General features: G+C 43.5%; 3 protein-coding genes and 1 long non-coding RNA gene across 5 annotated transcripts; 2 read left to right on the top strand and 2 right to left on the bottom strand.

Annotated features, from left to right (window-relative positions):
- Positions 1-52: 52 nt before the first annotated feature.
- Positions 53-7,300, top strand: LOC143353185 (uncharacterized). Of its 2 annotated transcripts, none has more exons than XM_076786313.1 (6): positions 53-631; positions 1,582-1,754; positions 1,898-2,683; positions 3,299-3,538; positions 3,621-3,773; positions 3,842-7,300. In XM_076786313.1, exons 3-6 carry the CDS (start codon positions 2,570-2,572, stop codon positions 7,100-7,102), a joined length of 3,768 nt encoding a protein of 1,255 aa, XP_076642428.1. In that variant the 5' UTR covers positions 53-631; positions 1,582-1,754; positions 1,898-2,569; the 3' UTR covers positions 7,103-7,300. The 2 variants fall into 2 exon arrangements, with proteins under 2 accessions (XP_076642428.1, XP_076642430.1); XM_076786315.1 differs by lacking the exon at positions 53-631 and adding an exon at positions 638-858.
- A 1,237-nt stretch (positions 7,301-8,537) lies between these two features.
- LOC143353840 (uncharacterized) lies at positions 8,538-14,682 on the bottom strand. The gene is made up of 9 exons (XM_076787447.1): positions 14,459-14,682; positions 14,063-14,283; positions 13,796-13,987; positions 13,482-13,709; positions 13,232-13,407; positions 12,176-12,301; positions 11,195-11,306; positions 9,625-9,750; positions 8,538-8,668 (listed from the first exon to the last, which is right to left on the bottom strand). Exons 1-9 carry the CDS (start codon positions 14,680-14,682, stop codon positions 8,538-8,540), a joined length of 1,536 nt encoding a protein of 511 aa, XP_076643562.1.
- A 461-nt stretch (positions 14,683-15,143) lies between these two features.
- On the top strand, positions 15,144-16,588 carry LOC143353190 (uncharacterized). Its single transcript, XR_013082088.1, has 2 exons — positions 15,144-15,237; positions 16,097-16,588. It is a non-coding gene; the product is annotated as an uncharacterized LOC143353190 (long non-coding RNA).
- Positions 16,316-21,059, bottom strand: Cyp4g15 (Cytochrome P450 4g15). The gene is made up of 8 exons (XM_076786316.1): positions 20,938-21,059; positions 20,266-20,507; positions 19,602-19,799; positions 18,199-18,451; positions 17,667-17,862; positions 17,387-17,581; positions 17,079-17,316; positions 16,316-16,987 (listed from the first exon to the last, which is right to left on the bottom strand). Exons 2-8 carry the CDS (start codon positions 20,492-20,494, stop codon positions 16,623-16,625), a joined length of 1,674 nt encoding a protein of 557 aa, XP_076642431.1. The 5' UTR covers positions 20,495-20,507; positions 20,938-21,059; the 3' UTR covers positions 16,316-16,622.
- Between the last annotated feature and the right edge of the window lie 2,167 nt (positions 21,060-23,226).

The following is a 23,226-nucleotide window of genomic DNA, read 5'->3' as shown; positions in this document are numbered from 1 at the left end:
TTCGTGGTTGGTTTTCTCGTCTAGTTACTGTAAAATTGCATTCTATTTCTATTGGTTTTCGTTCGACTGCTTCGGTTTAGGTGCTTCGCTTCCCAAAACGAGCTTTTTACGTATGTTACTCATACCTGCTGTTTCTTACCCAATTTCAATCAAAGCCAACTCTTGTCGAAACCTGGGATTACTAATGCGACAAGAAAGTCTACTGTACTCTATACTCCTTTTTTTTTCTACTCGTAAACCGTTCAGGCTACCGATCGGTGCTTCTTCTATGTATGCGGCTTCCATCTGGTAAGGAGGTCGTTTCGAATTGAGCGCGCGAAATGCGCGCGTCGAAACGTTGGCTAGAGTACGCGCAGTAGCCGACATAATCCAGAGTTCGATCCGCTGTCCGTATGTTGGACCTACCGGATTGACGAAAACAATAATTTTCTAGAGAAGCGGTCGCTAAATTTAGAAATCGCGGCACCGCACGAACCACGACGTTGGTTGACGTTGTTCTGCGCCCTTGGTCGGCCTTCGTGGTAGTTCTCGGTGACATACGGGCCTCCGGGTGGTCCAGATCATGCAAAATTCGTCCCCTCTTCGAAACATCACCGAGAGGCCCTCGGCTCTCGTGTGCATCGCTTATCGTGTGCGTATATTTTAACAACAAATCCGATTACCAGAATCAGATTGTAAACTAGCAGTGTGCTCGTACATGACAGTTCTGTGTTGAGGAATGTACACTTGTGTGAATGTCAATAGTCGCAACGCTCCTCGCGTTTTATCATTTGATCGATGAAAAGAAAAAACAAGATTAAACGAATCACTCGAAAAAATGATCTCTCGTCATTTTCGAATAATAATTGTTTCTCATAGGTAGGCACTTTAGAAATCATCTAAACAGGGTCGTATTATGTCATAACACATTGTGCACAATAATGCATATACTATACCATATCCTATGTATCGAAAATTGAATCTATACAGGAAAATAGTCGTCTTCCATTGTTTTGACAATCGGTATAACTATAACCGAAATAACCAACCGACTATAACCTAAATAACTATATCGAAATGTATAATTGTAATTTTCGATTATATAAACTGTGTGCAAAGATATTTATTATACAACTATAGTAATAAATATAAATATACATTTCGTAGATCAACAGTACGTAACATTTAATTTAGTATGTACGTATGTCTTGCACTAGATTCAGAATTTCTGTTTACATGAATCGAGTGATAGTAGCGTTTACAACTGGGCAACACTTCATTCGAACGGCATGAATCATTTAAGTGTCGCGTTCGTGCGTTTGGCTCCCGCGGTTTTTTTTTTTTTTTGAAAACGTACGATCAAGTTAACTGTCCGTTCGAAGTTAATCGTTGTTTCGATGGAATTGCAAACAACGTTGACGCAACGAATTTTAAGCAGATATTTATGCTTATTATACATATGATAATTACATAATGATCCGCAAACTATCGATAAAATACAGAATAGAAACTTTATTGCAATAGTAGTCTTTAGTGCCTCGAGCGACAAATCTCCTATGAACTATAAATAATTCCATGCGCTTACAATTCTGCCTCATTTAGCAAGTCAGTATGATGACTGGAACCAAAGATCCTACGGAGAAGCCAAAAGTGCAAGAAGCCCAGAGTGGGATCGTGGAAAAAAATGCTCTGTTTAAAAAAAGTTTTGCAGATTTTAAGGAGAATTATGTGGAAACTTGTCTCGAGTTCTCCAAGGACATGATGGAGTCTCTCAGGTGATCGATCGTATAATCGATAGAACAGCTGCAATCTTTCGAGAATCTTTGATGCGTAAAATAAAAATTACTCTTATTATTAAACGGTGTTCAGAACCAAATTCTCTTATGAATATTTGCTTATATTTGTATTTGTTTCGTAGGTTGCTCCTTGAAGAGTTGAAAGCTCGTTTCGAACAATTCCGTGAACAACCACAGTCCATCCTTGATTTCTTTTCCTTGTCGAACCTAGTGAACTGGACTAAAGGCGAGCCAATAAACGAAACGATGAATGAAAAACTACCGAAGCATTAACGTCCCGTTTGATAGAGTCGTGTAACGGACAGGAAGCATTCGAAGCTACACGCAACTCGATCCAAAAGTCAACAATTACATCAGCGTCCCGCGTGAAATCTGAATGTATAATATCGTGAAATTGTTTCGATTAAAAGAACCTAAAAGTAATGGCACGAATGAACACTAATTATACGCCGTCGTTTCCCTATTCAATCGACAAAAATGAAAAATAACGAGGAACTCGGTTTGAAAAGCTATAGTTTTCAAACGTAACATTTCAAATCGATATATCTACATATTCGAGAAGTACGTTGCATGCGATATATGTACATCGATATAACCAACGACGCCATCATGAATTCTCGACGATCACCGTTAATATAACGCGTTACATTGAGTTTGTTGTTTTACTCGAGAAACCGCCAAAAATTTAATCATCTTTTTTGTTTAATTTACTACAATTTTTTCACGAATGTTTAGTCCACTTTGATTACGCTTAGCTATTTCGTGGTTTTATTGGTTATCTGTATACATCCAGTATGCCAACAAAATGCTGTTTTCTCTGTGCGAGCGACGAAGGTGTTTTCTTGGATATTACGACTGAAAATAAACAAACGTTTTGTACACAATTCAAGATTTGTTCATTGGTTAAGGTAAGTTCACGAAAGATTTAACTATATAGGCGGTTCTACACTCGTATCTTATTCAATTCGTCGGAATCCGTCTGAGCGTGCGTCGCGTGAGCGACGCACATTAACAACAATAATATTCTCCGTAGTCAGTAGGATATCTTCGAATGTTACGTTTTCTAACTTTACTTAATCGGGAAGTCAATAAGTAAATCATTTCGTTGTATAATCACTGCGAAGTAAAGCAGGAGAAATATGTTATTCCAACTATATATTTTAATTATTTTGTTAACAGTAAAGTGTAACAATACCCGACTTTTCTTTTCATTAGAAAACCACGAGCATTGAGTGAATCAAGTTATTTATCGAAGAATCAGTACGTTACATTTTATTTTATTGTTAGTAAACATTGAAATTCTTGGAGCTAACCTCTGTTTTCTCCTATACTCCAAAGTTTCTTCTACGTATGGGTCTACTTTTTCTTGTATATAGCACCATTCCACAATAATCCGCTTCTCGTTATATTCACCTTGTTCAAAACAGCTTGCTACTGCCCATATTTACACAATATTTATGAATATTAAATAGTAAGCAAGAAGATAGATATGTTTTTTGTAAAAATATAATTTACTTTTATAGGCGCCCACATCTGACCAGTTACCAACTAAAATTTGCCACAAATGTGCGTATGAATTAAATCAGTGCAGCACATTTTTAAAAAAGTACAAAAAAGCTGCAAATCAAAAAAATTACAATCGGAAAAAGTGTTGCAGTTTATGTTTTGAACAGACAGACAAAGAGTACACTTTCGATCTTAAGAAAGAAAATACTTTACAGCTTAAATCCATTGATAAAATACAACAAATCCTGACCGATGAAGTAAGAAAGAATTTAATGCTTTAACACGGTCGAGTTAATCGAATGATGGTATCTTAATATTATTTCTATTAAATGTTAACAGAGCGATATAGTTCAGGAAAACAACATTCTTGTTTGTTTGTCTTGCCGATACACGGTGGATGTACTTTGTGATTTAAAAAATTTGTCCAATGGAATAGCATCGAAATTGGACAGCAAAATCGAGGAAGATATAGATTATTCAAGTTTTCCAAAGGTGACGATACACAAATGTATTAACATACATTAGGCCTATATTTTCTAATGTTCTATTCTTCGTTGTAGGTGAAGACAACTGTCATCAGTCGCAAAACTACAATCACAGAGTCTGCGAGAGCAACATTGATACCAAGGCAAAATATAGACAGCGATTCTGACACTATGACACGTACAAGGTCTAAGGCTAAATTGAGCAATAAGGTCAGTGTAAAGTCAGGCGAACAAGCCTGCAAAGAATGTCACAGCCCTATTACAGTTGATAGCGACGCTCACAAAAATGAGAAAACAGGTCAGACTGTGTGCAAAGTTTGTTGGGAGAAGAGTCGTTTGAACGCGAAAGACATTGAAGCACAGAATCCGGCTGAAACAAAAGTTTGTAAAGTTTTCCTTGAAGATGTGTTGAGTCAAACGGCAGCGCAGAAAGGAAAACAGAAGACTATTGTGCTGAGCAGCGATACAGACAGTGACACCAGAAAGCAGGCTGAGAAACGTTCGATTAGATCAGCGAATATTAATGATTCTGACAACAAAGATGTACCAAATAAAAAAGCAAAACGTAGCGCGAAAGAAACGGTGAAGGAACGAGAGCCGTCACTGCGAACCAAGCGTGTTTCAACTAGGACGACGCGCAGTCGAAAAGCCATTGCTAACAATAAACACGTTATTCAGAGCTCCGATACAGATACTTCTTTGAGCAGCAACAAAGTCAAGAGACTCAAGGGTCCTCTAACTAAACATAAAAAGGTAACCGGTTCATCCTTGTCCGACGCGGACGTTGAAATCAAACGTGACCGTAAACGATTGAAGAGCATTCTGACCAGGAACAGCTCTACAAGGGGTTCGGACGCTAATGACGAATCCTCGACCGACGATGGCGGGTCGAAAAAGAAAAAGCTAAGATTCAAAAACGATTCGCCCATATACATCGACTTGACGGTCATGTCCGAAGGGAACGAAAGGCCCAGAAGAAACGCGGTGAAACGAAGCGTCTCCAACGCGGAGAAGGTCACGAAACTGGCCTCGGTGAAGAAGCCGCCACAGAAATCGGAAGTCGAGGACAAGGCCGACTCTCTCATCGAAGAAGAGATTAAAACGTACTCCTGCGAGGAGTGCGGAGTTAATTATGAAAACAGACTTGTATTCTTGACGCATAAATTAACGCACTGCAAGCAACCGAGACTCGAGTTGGAGAAGGTGACCATCGAGAGTAAACCGAACGCGGTGTCGCAAGACACGAAAGAAGCGGCAGACGAGCAATCTGAGGATCAGTTGGAAGCCATCAGGATCACGGTGGACGACGACGAAGAGGAAGCAGAGTTGGAGTCGAGTAATTTAGACAGCAGCGCTGATGCAAATTTGAGCACAAGTTCTCTCGTGGAAAAGGTTGCCGCCTCTCCCGAAAAGGAGACACCGAAGGATACCGTTGACACAGAGATTCCCTCGAAAGAACTCGACAATGACCAGCCAACCGAAAAAGACGACACAGACAGAAAGAGTTTACGAGATCAGAGGAGCAGAAGTCTGAGCACCGACAAAGCCAACGCCGAGAACGTCTCGGAACTGGTAGAAGAAGAAAACGTCGAGGATATTTCTTTAACCAACATCGAAGATGATCAAGAAGAAGAAGAAGGAGAAGAAGAGAAGGAAGTCGGTCGAGAAAGTGAGAGAAAAGAGAAGGCACAAGACGGAGAAGTTGCTGACTCCGTAGATCCGATAGCGGGCGCGGTTGAGGAAGAAAAAGAAGCTGAAAAACTGGACAAGGAAAAGCCGAAAGAAACTATCAGCGACGAGAAACTCGGAGATGATGCCGGTGGAGTTCTCAGCGAAGATGTCGACGTGGATAAATTGGATTCTTCCCAAAAAATTGAAGCAGACAGGACCCAAGGAGAAGCCAAGTTGGATTCTACCGATGCATCTGAAGAGAAAAACGACACTGCGTTGTTTGAAAAATCCGAGGAGAATCAAGTCGAGGAGAAAGAGAGGCGCAACTCTTCAGATGCCCCCGAAGAAAATCTCAAAGACAAAGAACAGTTAGAACTCTCTGATAAATCCGAAGCGAATCTGGCCGAGGACAAACCCGATTCTTCCGATAAGTCTGAAGAGGTTCGGCTCAACGAGAAGGATAAGACAGATTCCTCCGACAGATCTGAAGAAAGAAGGGTCACAAGGACGAACAGATCTGTTTCCTTTGCGACACTCGAGGAGGAGGGTAAGCAGGATTCTCGTGAGAATTCTCGAGAAAAGTCTAGTTCCCCTGGCAAGTCTGAAAAGAGAAGGTCGCCGAGAAGAAGCAAGTCGAGTCCTATCGCGAGATTAGAAGAAGACAAGCGAGAATCCTCCGAGACACCCGAGGAAACGGACAAATTGGGTTCTCCTGCTAGATCCGAAGAGAGAAAGAGCACGAGGAAGACTAGATCCAGTATGTTTGCGAAGATTGAAGAAGACAAGCAAGACTGTCCTGAAAAACCCGAGGAAAAGGACAAGTTGGGTTCTCCTGCTAAATGCGTGGAGAGAAAGAGCCCGAGGAAGAGTAAATCCGGTTTGATCGAGAGGATTAAGGAGGACAAGGAAGAATCTCCCGAGAAACCCGAAGAGGAGGACGAGTGTGGTTCCCCGGACGAGTCCGAGGAGAAAAAGGTCACGAGAAGTAGTAAATCGAATCTTTTTGGGAAATCCGAAGAGAAGGATAAGCAGGATTCTTCCGAGAAATCCAAAGACAAGCCGGTTTCTTCGGAGAAACTCGACAAAGATGAAAGCGAAGAGAAGACAACCGACAAAGATGAAAGCGAAGAGAAGACAACCGAGAAAGATGAAAGCGAAGAGAAGACAACCGACAAAGAGGACGTAATTGTTGAAATTAACGACGACGATAGCTTGGACAGTGTCAAGGAGGTTTGTCAGAATGAGTGTAACAGCGAGGTCGATGCCGACGATGCGGAAGAAGTGCAAGTGGTGGAGACTAATGACAACACGAGTGACGTCGAGGAAGTATGCGAGCAAAAGGACGACGACGACAGCCATGACGACGAGGAGGTACAGTTCGTGGAGACCAATTGCTCTGAGGAGCCCAGCGATAGGAAGAGGAACGACGCTCAAAGAAACGGCGAAGACGTCGTGGAAGTGGAAGTTTGCACGCAACCGATGCCAACGTCCGATTCCGCGGACGTGGCTGCCGAGATTATGCAAGAAGTCCTCGATCTGGCAAGTACGGAGATACAGAAGCGACAAGATGGCGGCGAGATCGGCGGTGGAAACGACTCCGACGACGAGGAAACGTTAGAGAATATATCGCGGGAAGTACAAAATGGCGGCGATACGAGGCCTTGAGAATAGTACGACTGTACCTCCATCAATTCTTTATAAGTCGCGATCAAAGTCCGATATTTTCATTTTGTAAACGTTTAATTGTACGTATAATTGCTTCGACCACGTTCTTGTACGAGTCATTGACACAGGGGAATTTTGAATTAATCGGGTCGTACAATATATTAAATTGATAGTATTTTGTATGATGATACGTAAGGTGGCAAGATTACTTCAAAGAAGCCAAAAGTTTGCCTGAAAAGTTTTCCTCAAAGTTTTCCTATCGTTCTCTCATATTTTGTCGGACGGCGTATATCAGAGAAACATAGAGAAACACACTGGAAAAGGTATTCCTCGTTCGTACAGAGTAATTTTATACGATTTTTATGAACAATATTAGTTGGTCTCGCATACACGGTCAATATATGTAATAACCTGAGTTTAACCACCAGTTGGAGTTTGCTGTTTTGTTTGCAAGGAAGCCATTCGAGACAAATCAAAGTTTCAATACACTGTAGCCCGGTAAAAGAAGGTATTCGGGTTTACCTTGAAGGATGGACTAGTTGCCAAAATTTACATAACGTGACGAAGTCTTTTGATTGTATTTGTATTTGAGATTAATTGAATTCCAAGTAGACTGTGTTTAATATATATTCTCTTCTGTTGGACGATATCTCACCAGTTTAATCATTTGAGGAGCCATTGAGACAGGAATTTCAACGTCAGTATTCTGTGTGAATAATTTGTCCAACAATGTTTTATTCGAGTGAACGATTCTCAAGATGATATATGCGTGGTCTCCAAATATGAGTGTTTGTATATTCTTGTATGTTCATTAGAAAATGTTTGAGAAGTGTACAGTTGTTTGCGTGCAATGTAGCCTTGAAGAGTTATTCGAGCCTCTCAAGAGAGACACTTTGATATTACACGATTAATCTGTGACGAGGTTCAGAGCTAGGTAAGACCTGATTTCACCTGTGGTGTGAGGAACAAAATTTATGTACAAATGTTTAATATTGGAAAAAAAATATGGAACTTTTGTTACTTTAGTATTTTAATTATTTATTTGCAAGTCCTTAAAAGCTAAAAACATTTGTCCTCAGAGGATGACTAAACTTTTCGTAATAGATATGATCGATTAAAATTCCAAGTGACGAGAGATAGAAAGATTTATTTATCAGATTATGGGACAAGTTTTAAAGTCGATTGGCTCGGAGAGTGTCGGGTAGTTCCGTTGTTTCGCGATCTTTTGTTCTCAGCACAGGTATAAGAGCGGCCAAACCGAGCTTGCCACAAATCTTTGTGTCTCTTATTGTTCCCTGTACCGGTTCACGAATTTTCGGATTTCTACCTAGCTCTGACTGTGGATACAATTTTGATCTAAAAATTCTGAAATTTCGCGCGAGCTTACCCACCTAACGCAAACCTGCGAAGTTCAGGTGTAATGCGTGTCGATCTTTCAGGGCCGCGCCTCTCCTCGACTGTTATCGTTGAGGATCTGCGACGATGACGATGGCGATGACGTTAACGATAACGACGAGATCGTCTCTGCCGAAGATTCGTACCGGATGTCCGAGTCCGACTTTTCTTCTGAAACCGAAGGACGCTTTCTAAATCGGGAGTTGCGTGTGCATGTACGACGGGTCGAATCGTCTGCAGAGATTCGTGATCCGATTTTTATGTTTCGTTGCGTTCGTTATCGACAAAGACGAAGCAGACGAACCAATTGTAGACTCGAAAAAGTCTATCAATGGAATTGTATTACCGTTCCACGCGAGCCCGGTATTTTCAGTAATGTTAAATCAACGATCGAACCAAGGTCTGGCCATTGCAACAACAGTCAGCATGTTTGTGTGTATTTACGCATACGTACTATCGATAAGAATAAAGAATAAATCTCTAAACGGACTAAGGAGACATTGAGATCAGCTGTACATAGAGCAAGAATACATAGAACGAAGGATTCGCGACGAGGAACGGCGATCATGCTGTACCGCAATGTATGCAGCATGTCTGCGCATCACTGAGAAGTAGAAGAAAAGAGTCCTGCGATCCATTTCGTGGATCCGATCGACGGAATGGCGTAGGGTACGGTCGCGTTTCTTTTCGATCGCGTCAAAAACCGTCTGGACTGCATCTAGCCTAGATCTTTCGACCTGGAGGACGTTAAGATTTCAGTCGGATCAGTTTCTTTATCTTCGATTGAATTTTTCAAGATTACCGTGGATAAAATTTGTCAGCTTGAAGTCCAATCGATTGGTCGCTCGAATAACCCTCTTTTTACGTTTCCGGTAAGAAGGGAAGTTTTAAAAATGACGAGAGGGGATTGGAAGATGTGGGACCAAGTCAGGAGAAACGGATACCAATTCAAAGTTTAATGTGATTCTCGGCGGGTCAATGAAATTCTACACATCGGTAGTTCGCCACGGCAAATCGGAGCACCCGAGAATTTTGAAAAATTAAATTCGAAACCGGTTTGCGAGATTTCGACGCGGAACCAAAGAAACGCGCAACTGATGAATCGAGCTGGCTCTTTTCATAGTTACCAAGTGTCTTCTCGATCCAAAACGGCTCCCTCAGGCTTTTCCATCGGCAGACCTTGAGGGTCGCGAGTTTCTCGTGCGCGCCACACCGCAGAAGCAGATCCCAGTACTCTTCGATTCTCTCTTGACCTGCGGATACACAGAGGTGTGCGAACTATTAGGCTCGAACCATGAAATTATCTTTCTTTCTCTTGTTACTCGCGATCGTTACACCTAGATCTTTCCTACAACTTTACGTTCTTCATTCTCCGTTTTTTAATGAACAAATTTATTCGCCAACACGGAATATATATTAAGATAACAGAATATAGAATAAGATAAATAATTACTAGACTGTAGATTCTGTGCGGTTGTAGTCAGACTCGGTGGATCCCTGTGCAATATTGTATTAGTTCAAGGAAAACAAATTTTACCAAATGGAACATAAAACAATGTTGACACTGATATTTTTCGAACATTTACTTCTACTTCACAAATTCGCGAATGCCATGAATGTACAAAGTTCCGCAGCCAAGCTGTGAAACGCAATAAACGAATAATTTCCTGACGTAGTTTACCCCTGGTTTCGTATTATTTTGATTCAGTAAATTCGAATGAGCGTCTACAGTCTAATAATTACGCGATATCATAGTGTACGAGTATCGGGAAGCGATCCGCGCACGAAGAAAACACATGAACGCGGTTTTTTCTTTCTCAATAATCGATCACGGAACAACGTGAAGGGTTGTCCTTCTCGCGCGACGAGCGACCGGATACTCCTTTCTCATTGACCGTTTTATGTTTTTAAGGGGAAACAACGTTCGAAAAAAAAAAAGAAAAAAAATGAACTGCTGTACGATTAACTTTACTTTTAGCCATGCGACATTTCGTTCGACTGTAATCACTTGATAATTAGTTCGATTAAAATAGTTACGTAGATCTGGCGAATCGCGAGAAGACAGAGCACGGAGCAGAATCGTTGATGCTCCTCTATGTATGTGCACGCAGCCGTTTTCTCTGCACGACGCGGATGGCGATGTCCGGGTCTTTCGATTTTATCTCGGGAAGATAGCTAGGCAACGCGAAAACTGAGGGAAAGAGACAAAGATTGTATTCCTAATATCTATTTGTACGTTGTAAGCATAGTTCTGTAGCCCCACCGCACGATGCGTGTGGTCCTCGTGTCGCACCGATATTAATAATATTGTTCATCTGTAAAATAGAATAAAGAGTAGCTCTAAGAGTATTTCTAAGCGACCCGGTGTCTCGCGGAACGCGACCGACTCGCCTGGGATTCGTCGGTTCTCGAAGTGCTCGTCGCGTCGAACACCACAGTAACACCGTGGTCGTTTCGCGGAACAAATGAATTCGCTTAACGCCAAACCAATCGAGCACTCGTACCGACCGATGAATCTATTTCGATCTAACTCGGTTGTGATTATAGTGTGCGAGGGACGGTACACGGCGGTAGATTTTCGGCGGAAAGTGGTCTTCGTGGAGGCTTCACGATCCCTCATCGATTGGAAGACGAAAGAACCGGTAGTTTGAGCGCCGTGTCATCGGAGCGGCTCGGTTTTCGAATTGCTCTAGGTACCCTTCGAGATTCCCGCGACGCATCTGGCTCGGTCGGCTTCGTCGGACAAGCCGAGGTCATTGTACAGTCTTAAAGCGTCCTCCAAGTGAACGGTAGACACATCCAGCTTGGCCTGATCGAACACACACACGCAGATGTATTATTAAGTTACTCGAACTATTGAGTTACAAGTCATTTCCGCGAAGGTATATCAATTTTATTTATCGACAAAACAATCAACGGTTAACGCTTTACCTACCGGAAGCCTAGTAATAGGGATCCTCGATGCCTGTATTGTATTAAAAAAAGTACCCACCGGTAGTTAACGCGTTAAACGGTTATATAAATATATATAGATATATACATATTTAAAAAAATGCAATTATTTGAAATAAATCGTTGCAACTTGTCCCGAGGAACAGTAACTCTTACGGACCCGATTTGTTAGATTGCTAGGTTTTCGTTAATTTTTTGTTTCGCATGTAGCATTGTACACACCGTTGATTTAGTTGTCGAAACTCTTTTTCGGTTCGACGTTGCCTCGCACTTGTTCACCGATCTACATATATGTACATACTTCGATTCGAGGAATATTTTTTACACTTCGGACCTGCTTCCGTTAAATTAGAGGAGGTCGAACAGACTGACGACATTCAGTCAATGTTTGTCGAGGATAACAATTTATTTGCGTGCAACGAAAGCGTATCGTGCAATCGAACCGGTGAGCCAAGAGGACCGTGGAGCCGAAGGGTTGATTGATCGACCTTCGGACGGCGACGGCCGGGTCAACACGAACCCCGACTACTTGAAAGCGTCGACGTCGACGAAAACGTCCGTCGCCTACCGAGGGTCAACCTTTATGTTTCATACAGTTTAGTCTGAAATGTTTGTTGCCTCTATATTTTCGTTTTTCCCTCTATGTTTTTGTACGATTGTACGCTTTTTTTTCTAAATAAGCTAGCTAGTATAGCAACTTTTCGTGTTATTGATTCGCTCGTATACCTGGCTCAAATAGTGCTCCCCCGTGTAGTAATGCGCGTCGGCGAGCTTCTCGAAGAGCTTCATTTCCTCGGCGGTCTCTCGTAGCATCCGCAAGTGAGTCTCCGTGTGAGCGTTGTCGTCCAGTTGCTGCGTCACGTAAATCGTTTCTATTTAGAATAGAACTCGGGACCCTTGCCTTTTGTCGAATCAGCACTTTCAAAATCCACAATTTCCGGTAAGTTAAAAGCGCCATTGTACTCGGCTTCGCATCGCAGCAATCGGCTCCAGAGCTGCAATCGACTCGAGAGATGGGGATCACGGCTCTAGAAAGTGTCTCGTGCATCTTCAACGACTTGTTCGAAGCAGAAGATGTCGTAGCTATGAAAGCTTTGCAGCTGTGAAGCCATCACTGTACTCGTGTTTCACGATTCTAATCTAAAGGTAGCCGGATAAGGAGGCCAAGAGTGCCCCTAAACGAAATTCAATTTTTCAGATTTTTCAAAGTGCGGGCGCATAGTTGAAAAAATCAAAAGCAGGTAATTTTCGGGCGCCCTGTGGCAGAAACTCATTGCCATTACTACACGCTGTGTCGAATGGGCTATTGCAAATTCAATTTGGTTTAGGGGCACTTTTGACCTCCTTGTCCAGCTGCAGTGAATTCTCATTACGAGTCAGTGGCAACCTTACAATTTGGAGTCAGTGGAACTACCCACACCACCGCGGTGAGAGGCTGAACCTGGAGAAAGACATTTTCTCAGTCTTCTTGTCACTGTCGCTTAGTAGTCATAGGGTTGTACGACTTGTAGACGGATATGACTCTTAGGTATCCTGTGTATTTCAAATGCGATGCTCGGCGACTACCTCAGATTTCGTCTAAGAGTCAGTCACCAGAACGGCGCAACTGACTGGTAACGAGAATTCACTGTATACTGTATACCCTTTGTCATTTAGCCGTGGCTCTAGGAAACCTACGACTTATCGTTCCAATTCGCGTCGCCACGACATCTTAACGGTATTCGGGCTGCTGTAGAAAGAGTAGTATTGGATCATTTGGACGACATTTACACCCTGATTTACCTTATAAGCGAACGCCAGTTCCGTATGCGCGTTGCAAACACCTTCGGGGTCAGAAGCCCTTTTCGCCAAAGCCAGCAGCTTCGAGAAGGTGTTCAACGCGCGCTTCACGTCGTTCACCGCCATGTAACATTTCCCGAGCTCGTGCAGCGTCTCGTTCAGGTATTCCGTGTCTCCAGCTGAGTTTTAGTATTCGATTAATCATCGGGCTATCTCTCGCATTCGAAATATCGAGAGATTCAACGGGATCTACCATCGGTTGCCCTCTCGAGGGCTTCCAGACAGAATTTCAGTGCTGCGTTGGGATCCTTCGGCCGATCCATTCTCGCGAGGATCAGTAGGGCTTTGTACAGGAGGATGTTGCACTCCCTGAAGATCGAGCCTTGTTTCTCGCCGAGCTTCTTCGAGGCGTTCCACGTTTTCTTCTCGGAAGCTTCGCGCGCCTCGTTCAGGTATTTCAAGGCTTCTCTTGGATTCTGCACTAATCCCGAATCGTTTGTCATTCTTTGTCTTCTACATTTTCAAGAATTTAGAGGTCTGTATTTGGCCAAAGGACGTGCTACTAACGTTCGTGAAAGAGAAATCGACCGTATAGATATCGAATCAGGGTGATCGTCCGACAATCATCATCTCCGATGAGTTCCGCAGCCGAAATGGCTGCAAAGTAGAGACGCTCAGCAATCCACCACCATTCCCAAGTTTTTCTCTGGAAGAACAGCGCAGTGTCCAAGAGCGATATTGCTCGAGTTACAAAATCGCCTGAAAATCGACACCAAAATGTAATTATAGTCTACGCACGATAGTCTCGGGTAATTTCAACGAAGGACAATGTACCCCTCCTTGTCGCCTTCTCGAACGCGATCAGCCCTTCCTGCAGCCGATCTATGAAGTCCTTTTGATCTCTTAAAGATGGTTTCTTCCATAGCAGCGCGCCCGCCGAAGACTCAGAAATTTTTTCGTCGAGATCCAACAGCTCTTTCATCTGATGGACCGCGTCCTGATAGTCGTGCTCCTCGAGCTCGAGCATAATCGCTTCATGATACGGTATGCGGAATCTGTTCGGTAAATTGTAAACGAATTTATCAGGTCAACTTTATCCCCCAAAAGTTTGACGAAAGGGACGGAGAAACTATCGGAAGAGTTTCGAGATGTATAGAGTTAAATTATTGTCGCAAACTCTTCGGTAATTGGTCAGTTCTAGCAGAGTTTTAGCAGTAGAGGGACGAGGACCTTCTGACTTGGGCGGGACTTAAATCCGGCAACGCGGCCTTCAATTCAGCCATAACCTTCTTCATTTCGTGGCATTCTGCTTGGGGTAGAGTTTTCAGTTCCGGTGGGTATACGATGCGTGCGCTTTTTCTGCTGCTCGAATTGCTCGACCATTCATTGTAATCGTCTTTTTTCAGAACTTCCACGACATCGTACTTCGTGAATTGACGGTTCCGAGCGGCCATCTTGCTGAACCTGTCGAATGACGCGACGATTGAAGTAGGTAAATATCGAGTACACTTTCCTTCTTTTTTTGTAATTGTTTTTCAAGTAATACTTCTACGAATGTGGTTTGCTATCAGACGTTTGTTTTACGTTGACGTGTCGTCTGTGTTAGTTCCGAACGATACTGTCAGTGCCTTCTATCGATACATGCATCACCAACGTTTCACATACTTAGCTTGTACGTTGATGGCCCGGGATAGGCACGTAACTTTTGAATTAATAATTTCCTTTCACAGCCTTCAGACTAAAACTGTGACTAAACTTGCCACATTTTTTGCTCTGTATTATCGATATTATGAATTCTGTCGCCAGAAACGTGCTTCAAGTTTTTGGCTTTATTTCGCAGAGAATCGAGACAATATATAGCTAATATGAAAACTCATCGAAAAGTCATCGACCAGCGCGCACTATATTGAACCTTCCTCTTTCGAATGAGTCCTTTACCAGCGATAAAATATTCTTATATAAGGACGAAAAGTTGAGACACACAAAACCATTTTTTGATGGTAATTAGTGTCCCTTCTCGAGAATCCTTTCTCGAGAATTTCTCGAGAAATTTTATAATTGATCATTTTCATTTCTCGAGAAATTTAAATCTAGGAAAATTCTTATGAATCTCATTTATTTTATAACATGGAAATTCTTAAATTCTCTTAAATTCTTATTTAAAGCTTTAGAAAAACTGAATACTGAATTGAGTAATGAGTTTCTTCTTGTTATTAAACAAGAAATATCTAAAAGAAGGGACAAGATTATTGTATCTTGTTGAGTCTCTACAAAAAGATTCAGAAGATATATTTTTTTATTTAACATCCAAGGCAGATATGTATAAAATGGCAAAACAATTTCTAAGCAGACTTTTTGGAAAATATGAGAATGATTCTTATGAAAATAGTGAAAAACTTTCAGATTCTCAGAATGAGGAACTATCACTGGAAAAACAGTTAGAATTAGAAATTGCAGATAGCCTTCAAGAATTTAGTGTCAAGAGTTTAGCGGCAGAAGAAAATAAATTCCGGACTCTAACAAAGGAATTCCAAATTTTTGAGTCCACTGAGAAAAAGACACCCAATCTTCAGCAACTTTTGGATGTTCTGTATAGGATAAAGCCAACATCCACATAAAATGAAAGAAATTTTTCTACGGCAACAAATTTTGTTACAAAAAAAAGAAGTAGATTGTTTGATTCTACATTAGACGCAATATGCTTCTTAAGAAGTCATTTCAAAACAAAAGCGTAATGTTTCACTTTATAAAAGTTTGGTAAAAGTTTCCCAATATATGTCTCGAGAATTATCGAGAAATATAGTCTTATTTCTCACTTTTCGAAAAATGGAAAATGTTGAGAAATCAGGAATACTAATGGTAATGTAGTCTCTCTACCTTATCGCGAATCTACGAACGATGCGACATAGGTACTAAATTATTATCTTTATAAATATTTTTGAACTGGAACAGAGGTATTGGTAGTTCAAGGTTCAACTGCTTCGTAAAACAGTGTTCTGCCGGATCTCAATATGTGTAACATCGGAAATATAACCATGCTATTGAAACAACCGAGGTGGTGGCGGGTAGTAAAGCGATTTCGCAATATAGATTTCGCAGCTGGAAGCTTGCATAATTTATTGCACGAGTTATTAAACGTTTAATAATCTTGGGGAATATACTTACAACATTTACATACAATCCTACGACACGAAAGGGAAAACTGCAATCGCCTTCCCATTTTCTATCAAGATGTTCCTACTGGTCTCTATTATTACTGTACATCTTTCGTTTCCAACAATTTTTTCTCTGAATTTGTCATAACCATTAATAATAATAATAATAATAATAATAATAATATTAATAAAAAAAAAATAATAATAGTAGCGCTTCCTATAAAATTTCTCTAAGACTTTTATGCGGTCGCGGCTACCGTTTTCCTCGGTTCGAGTTTGATCTTGAATCCTTCGGCTCTCTTCAGGATGATGTCGGCCTGTAGCTTGAAGTCGGACTCCTTCAGGTCGGACCTGACGCGGAAGTTTCTCATGATGGTCGAGAGGACGATCTTCAGCTTGAGCATCGCGTATTTCCGTCCGACGCAGGATCGTGGTCCGGCGGAGAACGGAACGAACGCGTAGTAGTGGCGGTTCGCCGTTTTCTCCGGCAGGAAGTTGTCGGGGTTGAAGGTGTCCGGGTTCGGGTAGATAGACGCCTGACGGTGCAACCTGATCGTGCCGACCACAACTGTGCAGCCACCTGGCACGACGAAGTCTCCGGATGCTGAAATCGCAAATAGGAATGTTTCGATATACCAGTATCTATCATGTATATATAATACAAACTGTCGTTCCAGTTCGACCGCGATACCAACCGAGTTTCAGATCTGTCTTGATCTCGCGGGCAATGATGGGCACAGGTGGGTACATGCGAAGTGTTTCCAGAAGGCAACGCTCGAGGTACTTCATTTCCAAAGTGTCCTGGAAGGTGGCCGGCCTGTCGCTGTCGCCGAAGATCTCGTCCAGCTCCTGGATCACTTTCTCTTGGATCTCTGGATGGCAGCCCATCATCGAGAGGAAGAAGCTGGATCCGGCAGCGGTGGTGTCGTGTCCCTAAACGAAAGACGCTCGTTCACTTCTCCCCGTTTCCTTTTACGGGATCCATCGATCAGCGCGGACTCACCTCGAACATGATGGTGTCCACTTGTTCCTTAACCTCTTGCTCGGTGAGCACCACGCCACTTTGCCCAGCCTCCATCAGGAGGTCGAGGAAAGCCTGCCTCTTCTTCTCGCCGACATCGTCGTCGACGTCCAAGTCGTCCTTCAAGCCGACCGACTGACCAAACGAGACACCCTCGACGGCGATCGTGCTGCCGGCCTGCAAAGCGTTACGAATTCTCGTTAGTCTTCGATAAAACGGTTCTACCGCCATACTCCTACAGGATCGCGTCCGGTCCACTGACCTTCTGCGAGCTTGTGTCGATCAGATTGCGCTTGCCGCTCTTGAACTCCTCTTTCTTACGTTGGATCACCTTCTTGGTCAAACCGTGGATGATCTCGAGCAGTTTGATCTGGTCCTTGCCGTATTTGGTCAGGTTGAACAGCCAGTCCGGCCTGAGCCAAACCTTGGTGTGTCGCAGATGAAGGATGTCGCACATTCTGCGGTCGCGGTCAAATCGATCGATTAATTCGCTTCCCGGCGGGTCTTACGGGTGGAAACGCGGCGAGCAGGTGAAGCAGGACGATCATCTTTTGATTAATAAGTATGACACGCCTGCTCGTTACGTTTTCACCGTATGATTGCACCTCGAAACGGTCGCTGTTTCGAACGGGCGCAGAAATGCATCCGCCGCGTCGCGTGTTCTAGTTCTTACGCAACACCGTTAGGTGTATACGCGGTGTATCATACTCGGCCACGCGAACTATTAACGAACCGACTTTCTCCGAAGGAAGAAAGCGTTTGCGTAAGCCGTCAGGAGAAACAGAAATACGTACTTCATCACGGCCATCGCGTACTCGAAACCGCTTTTGTCCTGGGTGCTCTTCGAGACGCCCATCGCGGTTTCCAGCAGGATCTCAACAGTCAGCTCGGACATGTAATTGTGGCAGTCGAACTCCTTGTTACCCTCTTGACGCATCTTCTCGACGACCGCGCGCGAGTTTGCGTTGAACAGGTCGATGAAGCTCTTGAGGACGTTCAAGTGGAAAGTCGGGGCGATCAGTTTGCGGTGGGCACGCCATTTAGGACCTGCAATTCAATGTCCCTTCCGATTAACCCTTGCGTCGAAAAATCGGCTACCTAACGTACTTTCTTCAACTTAAGAAAGAGACATTATGCGACGAAGAAATTAGAATATTGACGAAGTTCCGCGAACGCAAAAGTTACGGCGATACGGCACGGAGGGTAGGGAGCCGTGTCGGGCTCTCCCGTTAAACGGTAGATCACGCGTCGTTCGAATGACCGAGGAGACACGCAGGAGAAAACGCACTTCCTGCGAGAGAGAGAGAAAAGGGGAGAAAAAGTCAACCGACGCGGTTATGCGAAAGAAGGGGACGGATCGTTTATTAAGTAACCGGCGATTCGCGACCGGCTGATGCTGGTTTACGATGCGAATTTCCCGAGACCGACTGCACCGTCGACGAGAGTTGTTGCGCCGTTTCTCGAATAAAAACCGTACGAGTAAGAAAATACAGTAGCGCTGTAAAGTACCGAATCGCCGCGTCCGAGGATTCTCATCGATGCCTTTCAATTGGGTTCAGCTTTGATTGTACGCAATTGCCTAAAACACAGAGCTTATTTTAATTATCTTGAACGGGGGTGCGTCGTCTCGACGAATCCGTCTCGGTTCTTCGGGAACCTGGACGGAGGATGAAAGTTTGGCGGCAACCGATGGTCGCGTGCCTATTTCAGCGGTTACGCGTGTCGCCGCTCCCTGTTACGTGGACGATTAAGTAGAGAAAAAAAGATTATCCCGACCGGGCGAGAAAGTAACGATAACACGTTGCGCGCACCAGATCGCTAGAGCCGGTGTCTAATGTCGCTGGGTCACCGTGCGATTCGGCAGATTTTGTCGTGCGGAAGCTGATGTTCGCGTTCTTCGTTTCGAAAGGGTTGTCTATACTCGGGAGGCGAGATAGGTGAACCGTTTCATTGTATTCCCCGTGTTCCTTTTGCGAGGCAGTCCTCACGGTTTACGGAGAAATTGGTCGTAGACGACTGGCAAACATCGTTAGAAAGTTGAGTAATAGCAAACGCCGCGCGATCACGACAGCCACGTTAATCCTAAACGTCCGACAAACGAAAAGGGGATTCGAAGCGGAAGCGATGTTCGCGTGGAGCGCAGAGTGTAGAGGCCGCGAGGAATTATGGGGAAGCTTGTAGGCAAGAGGAAACTTACCGGTAGAGATCAGAAGGCCGTTTCCAAGCCAGGGCTTGAAGAACCTGTACTCGGCAGATTTGTCGATGTACACGTTACTGGAGAGAATCACCTCGACGTCCCTCGGGTCTGTCAAGAAAACCACCAACTTCGGTCCAAGCCACAACCTGACCACGTCGTTGTACTCGAACGACTTGCTGTAGACCTTGTTGAAGATAGCTGTGACAATCGCGAAAAATAGGAGGTACCGGTTATAGTTTCTGTCTTCTGTTCGATTTACGTAACTTCGAACGTACACCGCGCCGCTGCGCCGATTCAACCGAGGTGTTATCGTTAAACGCCTTTCTTCTTGCGAGACTTTCTTCGCTGTATCGCGGACGTCGAAGATCGCGATTTAGACTTTCTAAAGATAATTCTGTACGGTCGCATTCGATCGAAATAACGAATCCGACTGGATAGTTGAAAGTTCCACGTGCTCTTCTAGTAATCGGAAAAAAATAGAAATAAAATAAGAAATGTAGAACGTTGTTAGTTTCTGTGTGGATCGCGAGAATTCTTAAGAAAAAACCGCACCACCGTTCGAGTCGTGCTTCTTCGAAGCGTTAACTTCCTGTTAGTTCGAAGATTTAACAAAAGTGTTAAAGGTTTCCGATAGGCAAAGCGTTGTAGTTCGGTGGCGACTCACCATCGGAACTGCCGAGAAACTCGAGAGCGTTGCCAAGAATTGGCAAGGCGGGCGGACCAGGCAATTTTTCGCCCAATTCGACCAAGTGACGTCTGGATATGCGGAAGTAGATGAGGTAGAGCACGACAGCAGGGATCAGAAGGGACAGGAAAACAGTTGTCGCGGAAAGACCAGTGGCCGAGGCGGCCGCGATCGATCCGACGACTACTTCCGGTCCAGCAGCAGACATATTTTACGCGTTTCTGTAAGCAAAGCGAATGTCGCATCGTGATCCTTGTTCTCTCGATCGACGCGTCCTAGGTTCCTGTTGTTTCGGTCTCGAAAAGAATAGGGGCCGATAACGCGTGATAGGTAAAACGTGGTAGCAAACAGTTTCTGTGATATACTATGACTCGAGAGTGAACAACAGTTTGACCCTGGTCTACTACCGTTCCAGTTAATAGATTAAATTTAGCAAAAAAGTCGATGATTAGCAGCGAGCGAAATCAGTCGATTCGATCACGAACTTTCGATCGGTAATGTCACTTGGTAGTTTCACAAGCACTTCGGAGAGTTCTGGGGACGGAGAGTCGTCGGGGATGGTAGCACAGCGCGTCGCGTCGCGTCGCATCGTGTCACGGGTCACGGGTCACGAGAGCAATGAGAAAAGAGAACCGAGGATCGGCCACCCACCTATCTTTTGCACTACTAATACGATGAGTTCTGTTCGATGAACCACCACCGGACTGATCGAACGACTTAGCGCGATCCCTTTTATAACCAGACCTTTCTACGGTCACCCCTACTTAGAAGTCCGTGACGTTAATTAATAGCTGCGACATGTTTCTATTGGAATCGATAATTATCCCACGATCGAGCTCGTGGCCGTGCTCCCAGATTCCCCCCCATTTTCGTTTGTCGTTTCGTTCCCTCGTCCCCCGAATTTCCCGATTCTTCTCTCGTGCGTTTAACACGATGAAATCGGCCAATCCCATTGAACCTTGATGAACAAGGCGGTTTAGTTCCCAAAACGCACAGAATGTTTTTGATTGAAACCTTCTTTTAGAAGAACGTCGTCGACGAACAAGGCTCTACATGGACTACATCGTCGATCCTGCAGGTGAGCTTTCAATCTTCTTACCTACGTTTGATAAGCCAACCAACTCCTGTGCAATATGCGTTTTACGCAAGGAAGTATTTACATGTTGCACTAGTTTCCATTTTTTCCTTGATTTCATCTTTCTCTTGGAAACTTTCCAGTGAATACTTAATGAATCGGCCTCGTCGAGAACAAAATTCGAACCGTTTCCAATCCGAGATTGCATTAATGCTTCTCTGCTTCTTCGAACTTTTCGCATTTGCGGACTCTGAGCGAGGGGAAGAAGGAATTTTCCGACGCGAAAATTCTATCTTTCCTTTAACACGTTAACTGCCGCGTCAGTCACATATGACTGACAGTGATTTTTGACTTGGTTTAGAAATTCATTTTTATTATTTGATATCCAGGTAAACCGAATTTTATTGGAGTCTTTCGAATTCAAAAGGGTTAAGACAATATCCCCTATAATACATTTTAAATGTCTAGTTTTGGTTTCATTAATTAGAACCTCTGGGGTTGATGTTTGGCGCGTAACTTGTTCAACCCATTTGCATCATAAGGAAATATGCAAAGAAGGCCTTTATCACCAAACTTTTTTTTTATTATATTTAAGTACAAAAATGACTACAAGTAAAAGAGCTTTATATTTCAGCATTATAAGAAAAAATCAGAATTACTACTTTCATCTCCAACAACACTCTCCATTTCTATTTTTTAGCTAACGAATAATGATAGTGACCACGAAAATTAAGCGTATATATACGCTCCGGTCATAGTGACCAGGAAAATTTAGCAATAATATACGCTAATGATGCAAATGGGTTAAGTGGCAATATCGCTAAAAAGTCCTCGATAAGGATGACTCTTCGAGTTGCCATTTTGGGAAGAAACTTTCCCCATGCCCTTCAGGAATTGGGAACTTCCCACTCGTCAAGGTTCCTCGGACGTCCCCGGCTCGTTCGCGAAAAGTCCCCAACCAGACGGAAAGCGTTTAGCTTCGACAGAGCAGACATCGTTCTTCTATAAATCCGCTGTCAATGTGGTTGTAAGACTAAGGTGCAAGAGCTCTGAACGAGATAGCCCCTGATATGATCGCATTGTTCATTGATGCATAGTCGAAGAAAGTCGTACATAGATCCGAGAAAGTTCTGCATAGTCGTTTAAGGTTTGTACACACCGGGAGGACAAGAAGCAGCTGGAAAAATCATGCATTTCGAACGGAATGAGAAAATCCGCGCAAGGAAATATTCGATGAAAGTCGCCTTGATGGAATCGACACGCATAATCGCGCGACCGTTGGTACGCGTTACACGTGGAGAGAAATAACTGGTAATGAAATCAAAAAGTGGAAAAATATCGGATGCGTCGAGTCATCGAAAACGTAGAAGTATTTCCGCCTTGACCCACTCGCCTAGGTGTTATTTGCCGAGCAGTATTACCGTCATTTACAAACAATGCTTTTCACGCTTTTGGTGTGCGCGCGTAGTCCACTATTAACAGTGAGATCTCGATAATTGTGAGATTTGTGAAATGAACTTTGTTTTCTAGGAAATGTCGATCATTGTTAAGTAATTCCTTCGATTTATGTAATGTAAAAGTTACTTTGCGCTCTCTCTCTCTCCCTCTTTTTCTCGGAGCGACTTGAACACGGTTTTTCATGTTTTCGAACAATTCGGGTCTCGAATTCGTTCGAAGTATTGCGCAACTTGTCGCGACCTGACACAATTTTTTACATTGAATTTTCTGGAAATGATGCGCACGAAATGTGCCTTACGTAAGGCGATCTGCATTTTCGCGAATGTCGTGTTTCGCTCGTGGCTCGTGAGAACGAGCAACAGACGCACGTCTTACCGATTACAATCGCCGGATATCCAGGTCGATGC

Source organism: Halictus rubicundus, chromosome 4 (genome assembly GCF_050948215.1).
Source record: "Halictus rubicundus isolate RS-2024b chromosome 4, iyHalRubi1_principal, whole genome shotgun sequence".
NCBI lineage: Eukaryota > Metazoa > Arthropoda > Insecta > Hymenoptera > Halictidae > Halictus > Halictus rubicundus.
The sequence above is the reverse complement of the archived record's forward strand: the minus strand, read 5'-3'. Positions and strand labels throughout refer to the sequence as shown.

What these genes read in the sequence shown, in the direction of transcription:
- LOC143353185 (XM_076786313.1), top strand. Translation starts at nt 2,570, where the DNA reads ATGCCAACAAAATGCTGTTTTCTCTGTGCGAGCGACGAAGGTGTTTTC. An exon ending in AGATTTGTTCATTGGTTAAG is followed by an intron (nt 2,684 to 3,298) that starts GTAAGTTCACGA and finishes TTACTTTTATAG; the next exon opens with GCGCCCACATCTGACCAGTT. An exon ending in AACAAATCCTGACCGATGAA is followed by an intron (nt 3,539 to 3,620) that starts GTAAGAAAGAAT and finishes AAATGTTAACAG; the next exon opens with AGCGATATAGTTCAGGAAAA.
- LOC143353840 (XM_076787447.1), bottom strand. Translation starts at nt 14,682, where the DNA reads ATGGCCGCTCGGAACCGTCAATTCACGAAGTACGATGTCGTGGAAGTT. An exon ending in AGTCCCGCCCAAGTCAGAAG is followed by an intron (nt 14,284 to 14,458) that starts GTCCTCGTCCCT and finishes TTTACCGAACAG; the next exon opens with ATTCCGCATACCGTATCATG. An exon ending in GGGAGCACTATTTGAGCCAG is followed by an intron (nt 11,307 to 12,175) that starts GTATACGAGCGA and finishes GTGTTCGATCAG; the next exon opens with GCCAAGCTGGATGTGTCTAC.
- Cyp4g15 (XM_076786316.1), bottom strand. Translation starts at nt 20,494, where the DNA reads ATGTCTGCTGCTGGACCGGAAGTAGTCGTCGGATCGATCGCGGCCGCC. An exon ending in TCGACACAAGCTCGCAGAAG is followed by an intron (nt 17,582 to 17,666) that starts GTCAGTGGACCG and finishes AACGCTTTGCAG; the next exon opens with GCCGGCAGCACGATCGCCGT. An exon ending in CAAGACAGATCTGAAACTCG is followed by an intron (nt 16,988 to 17,078) that starts GTTGGTATCGCG and finishes TTGCGATTTCAG; the next exon opens with CATCCGGAGACTTCGTCGTG.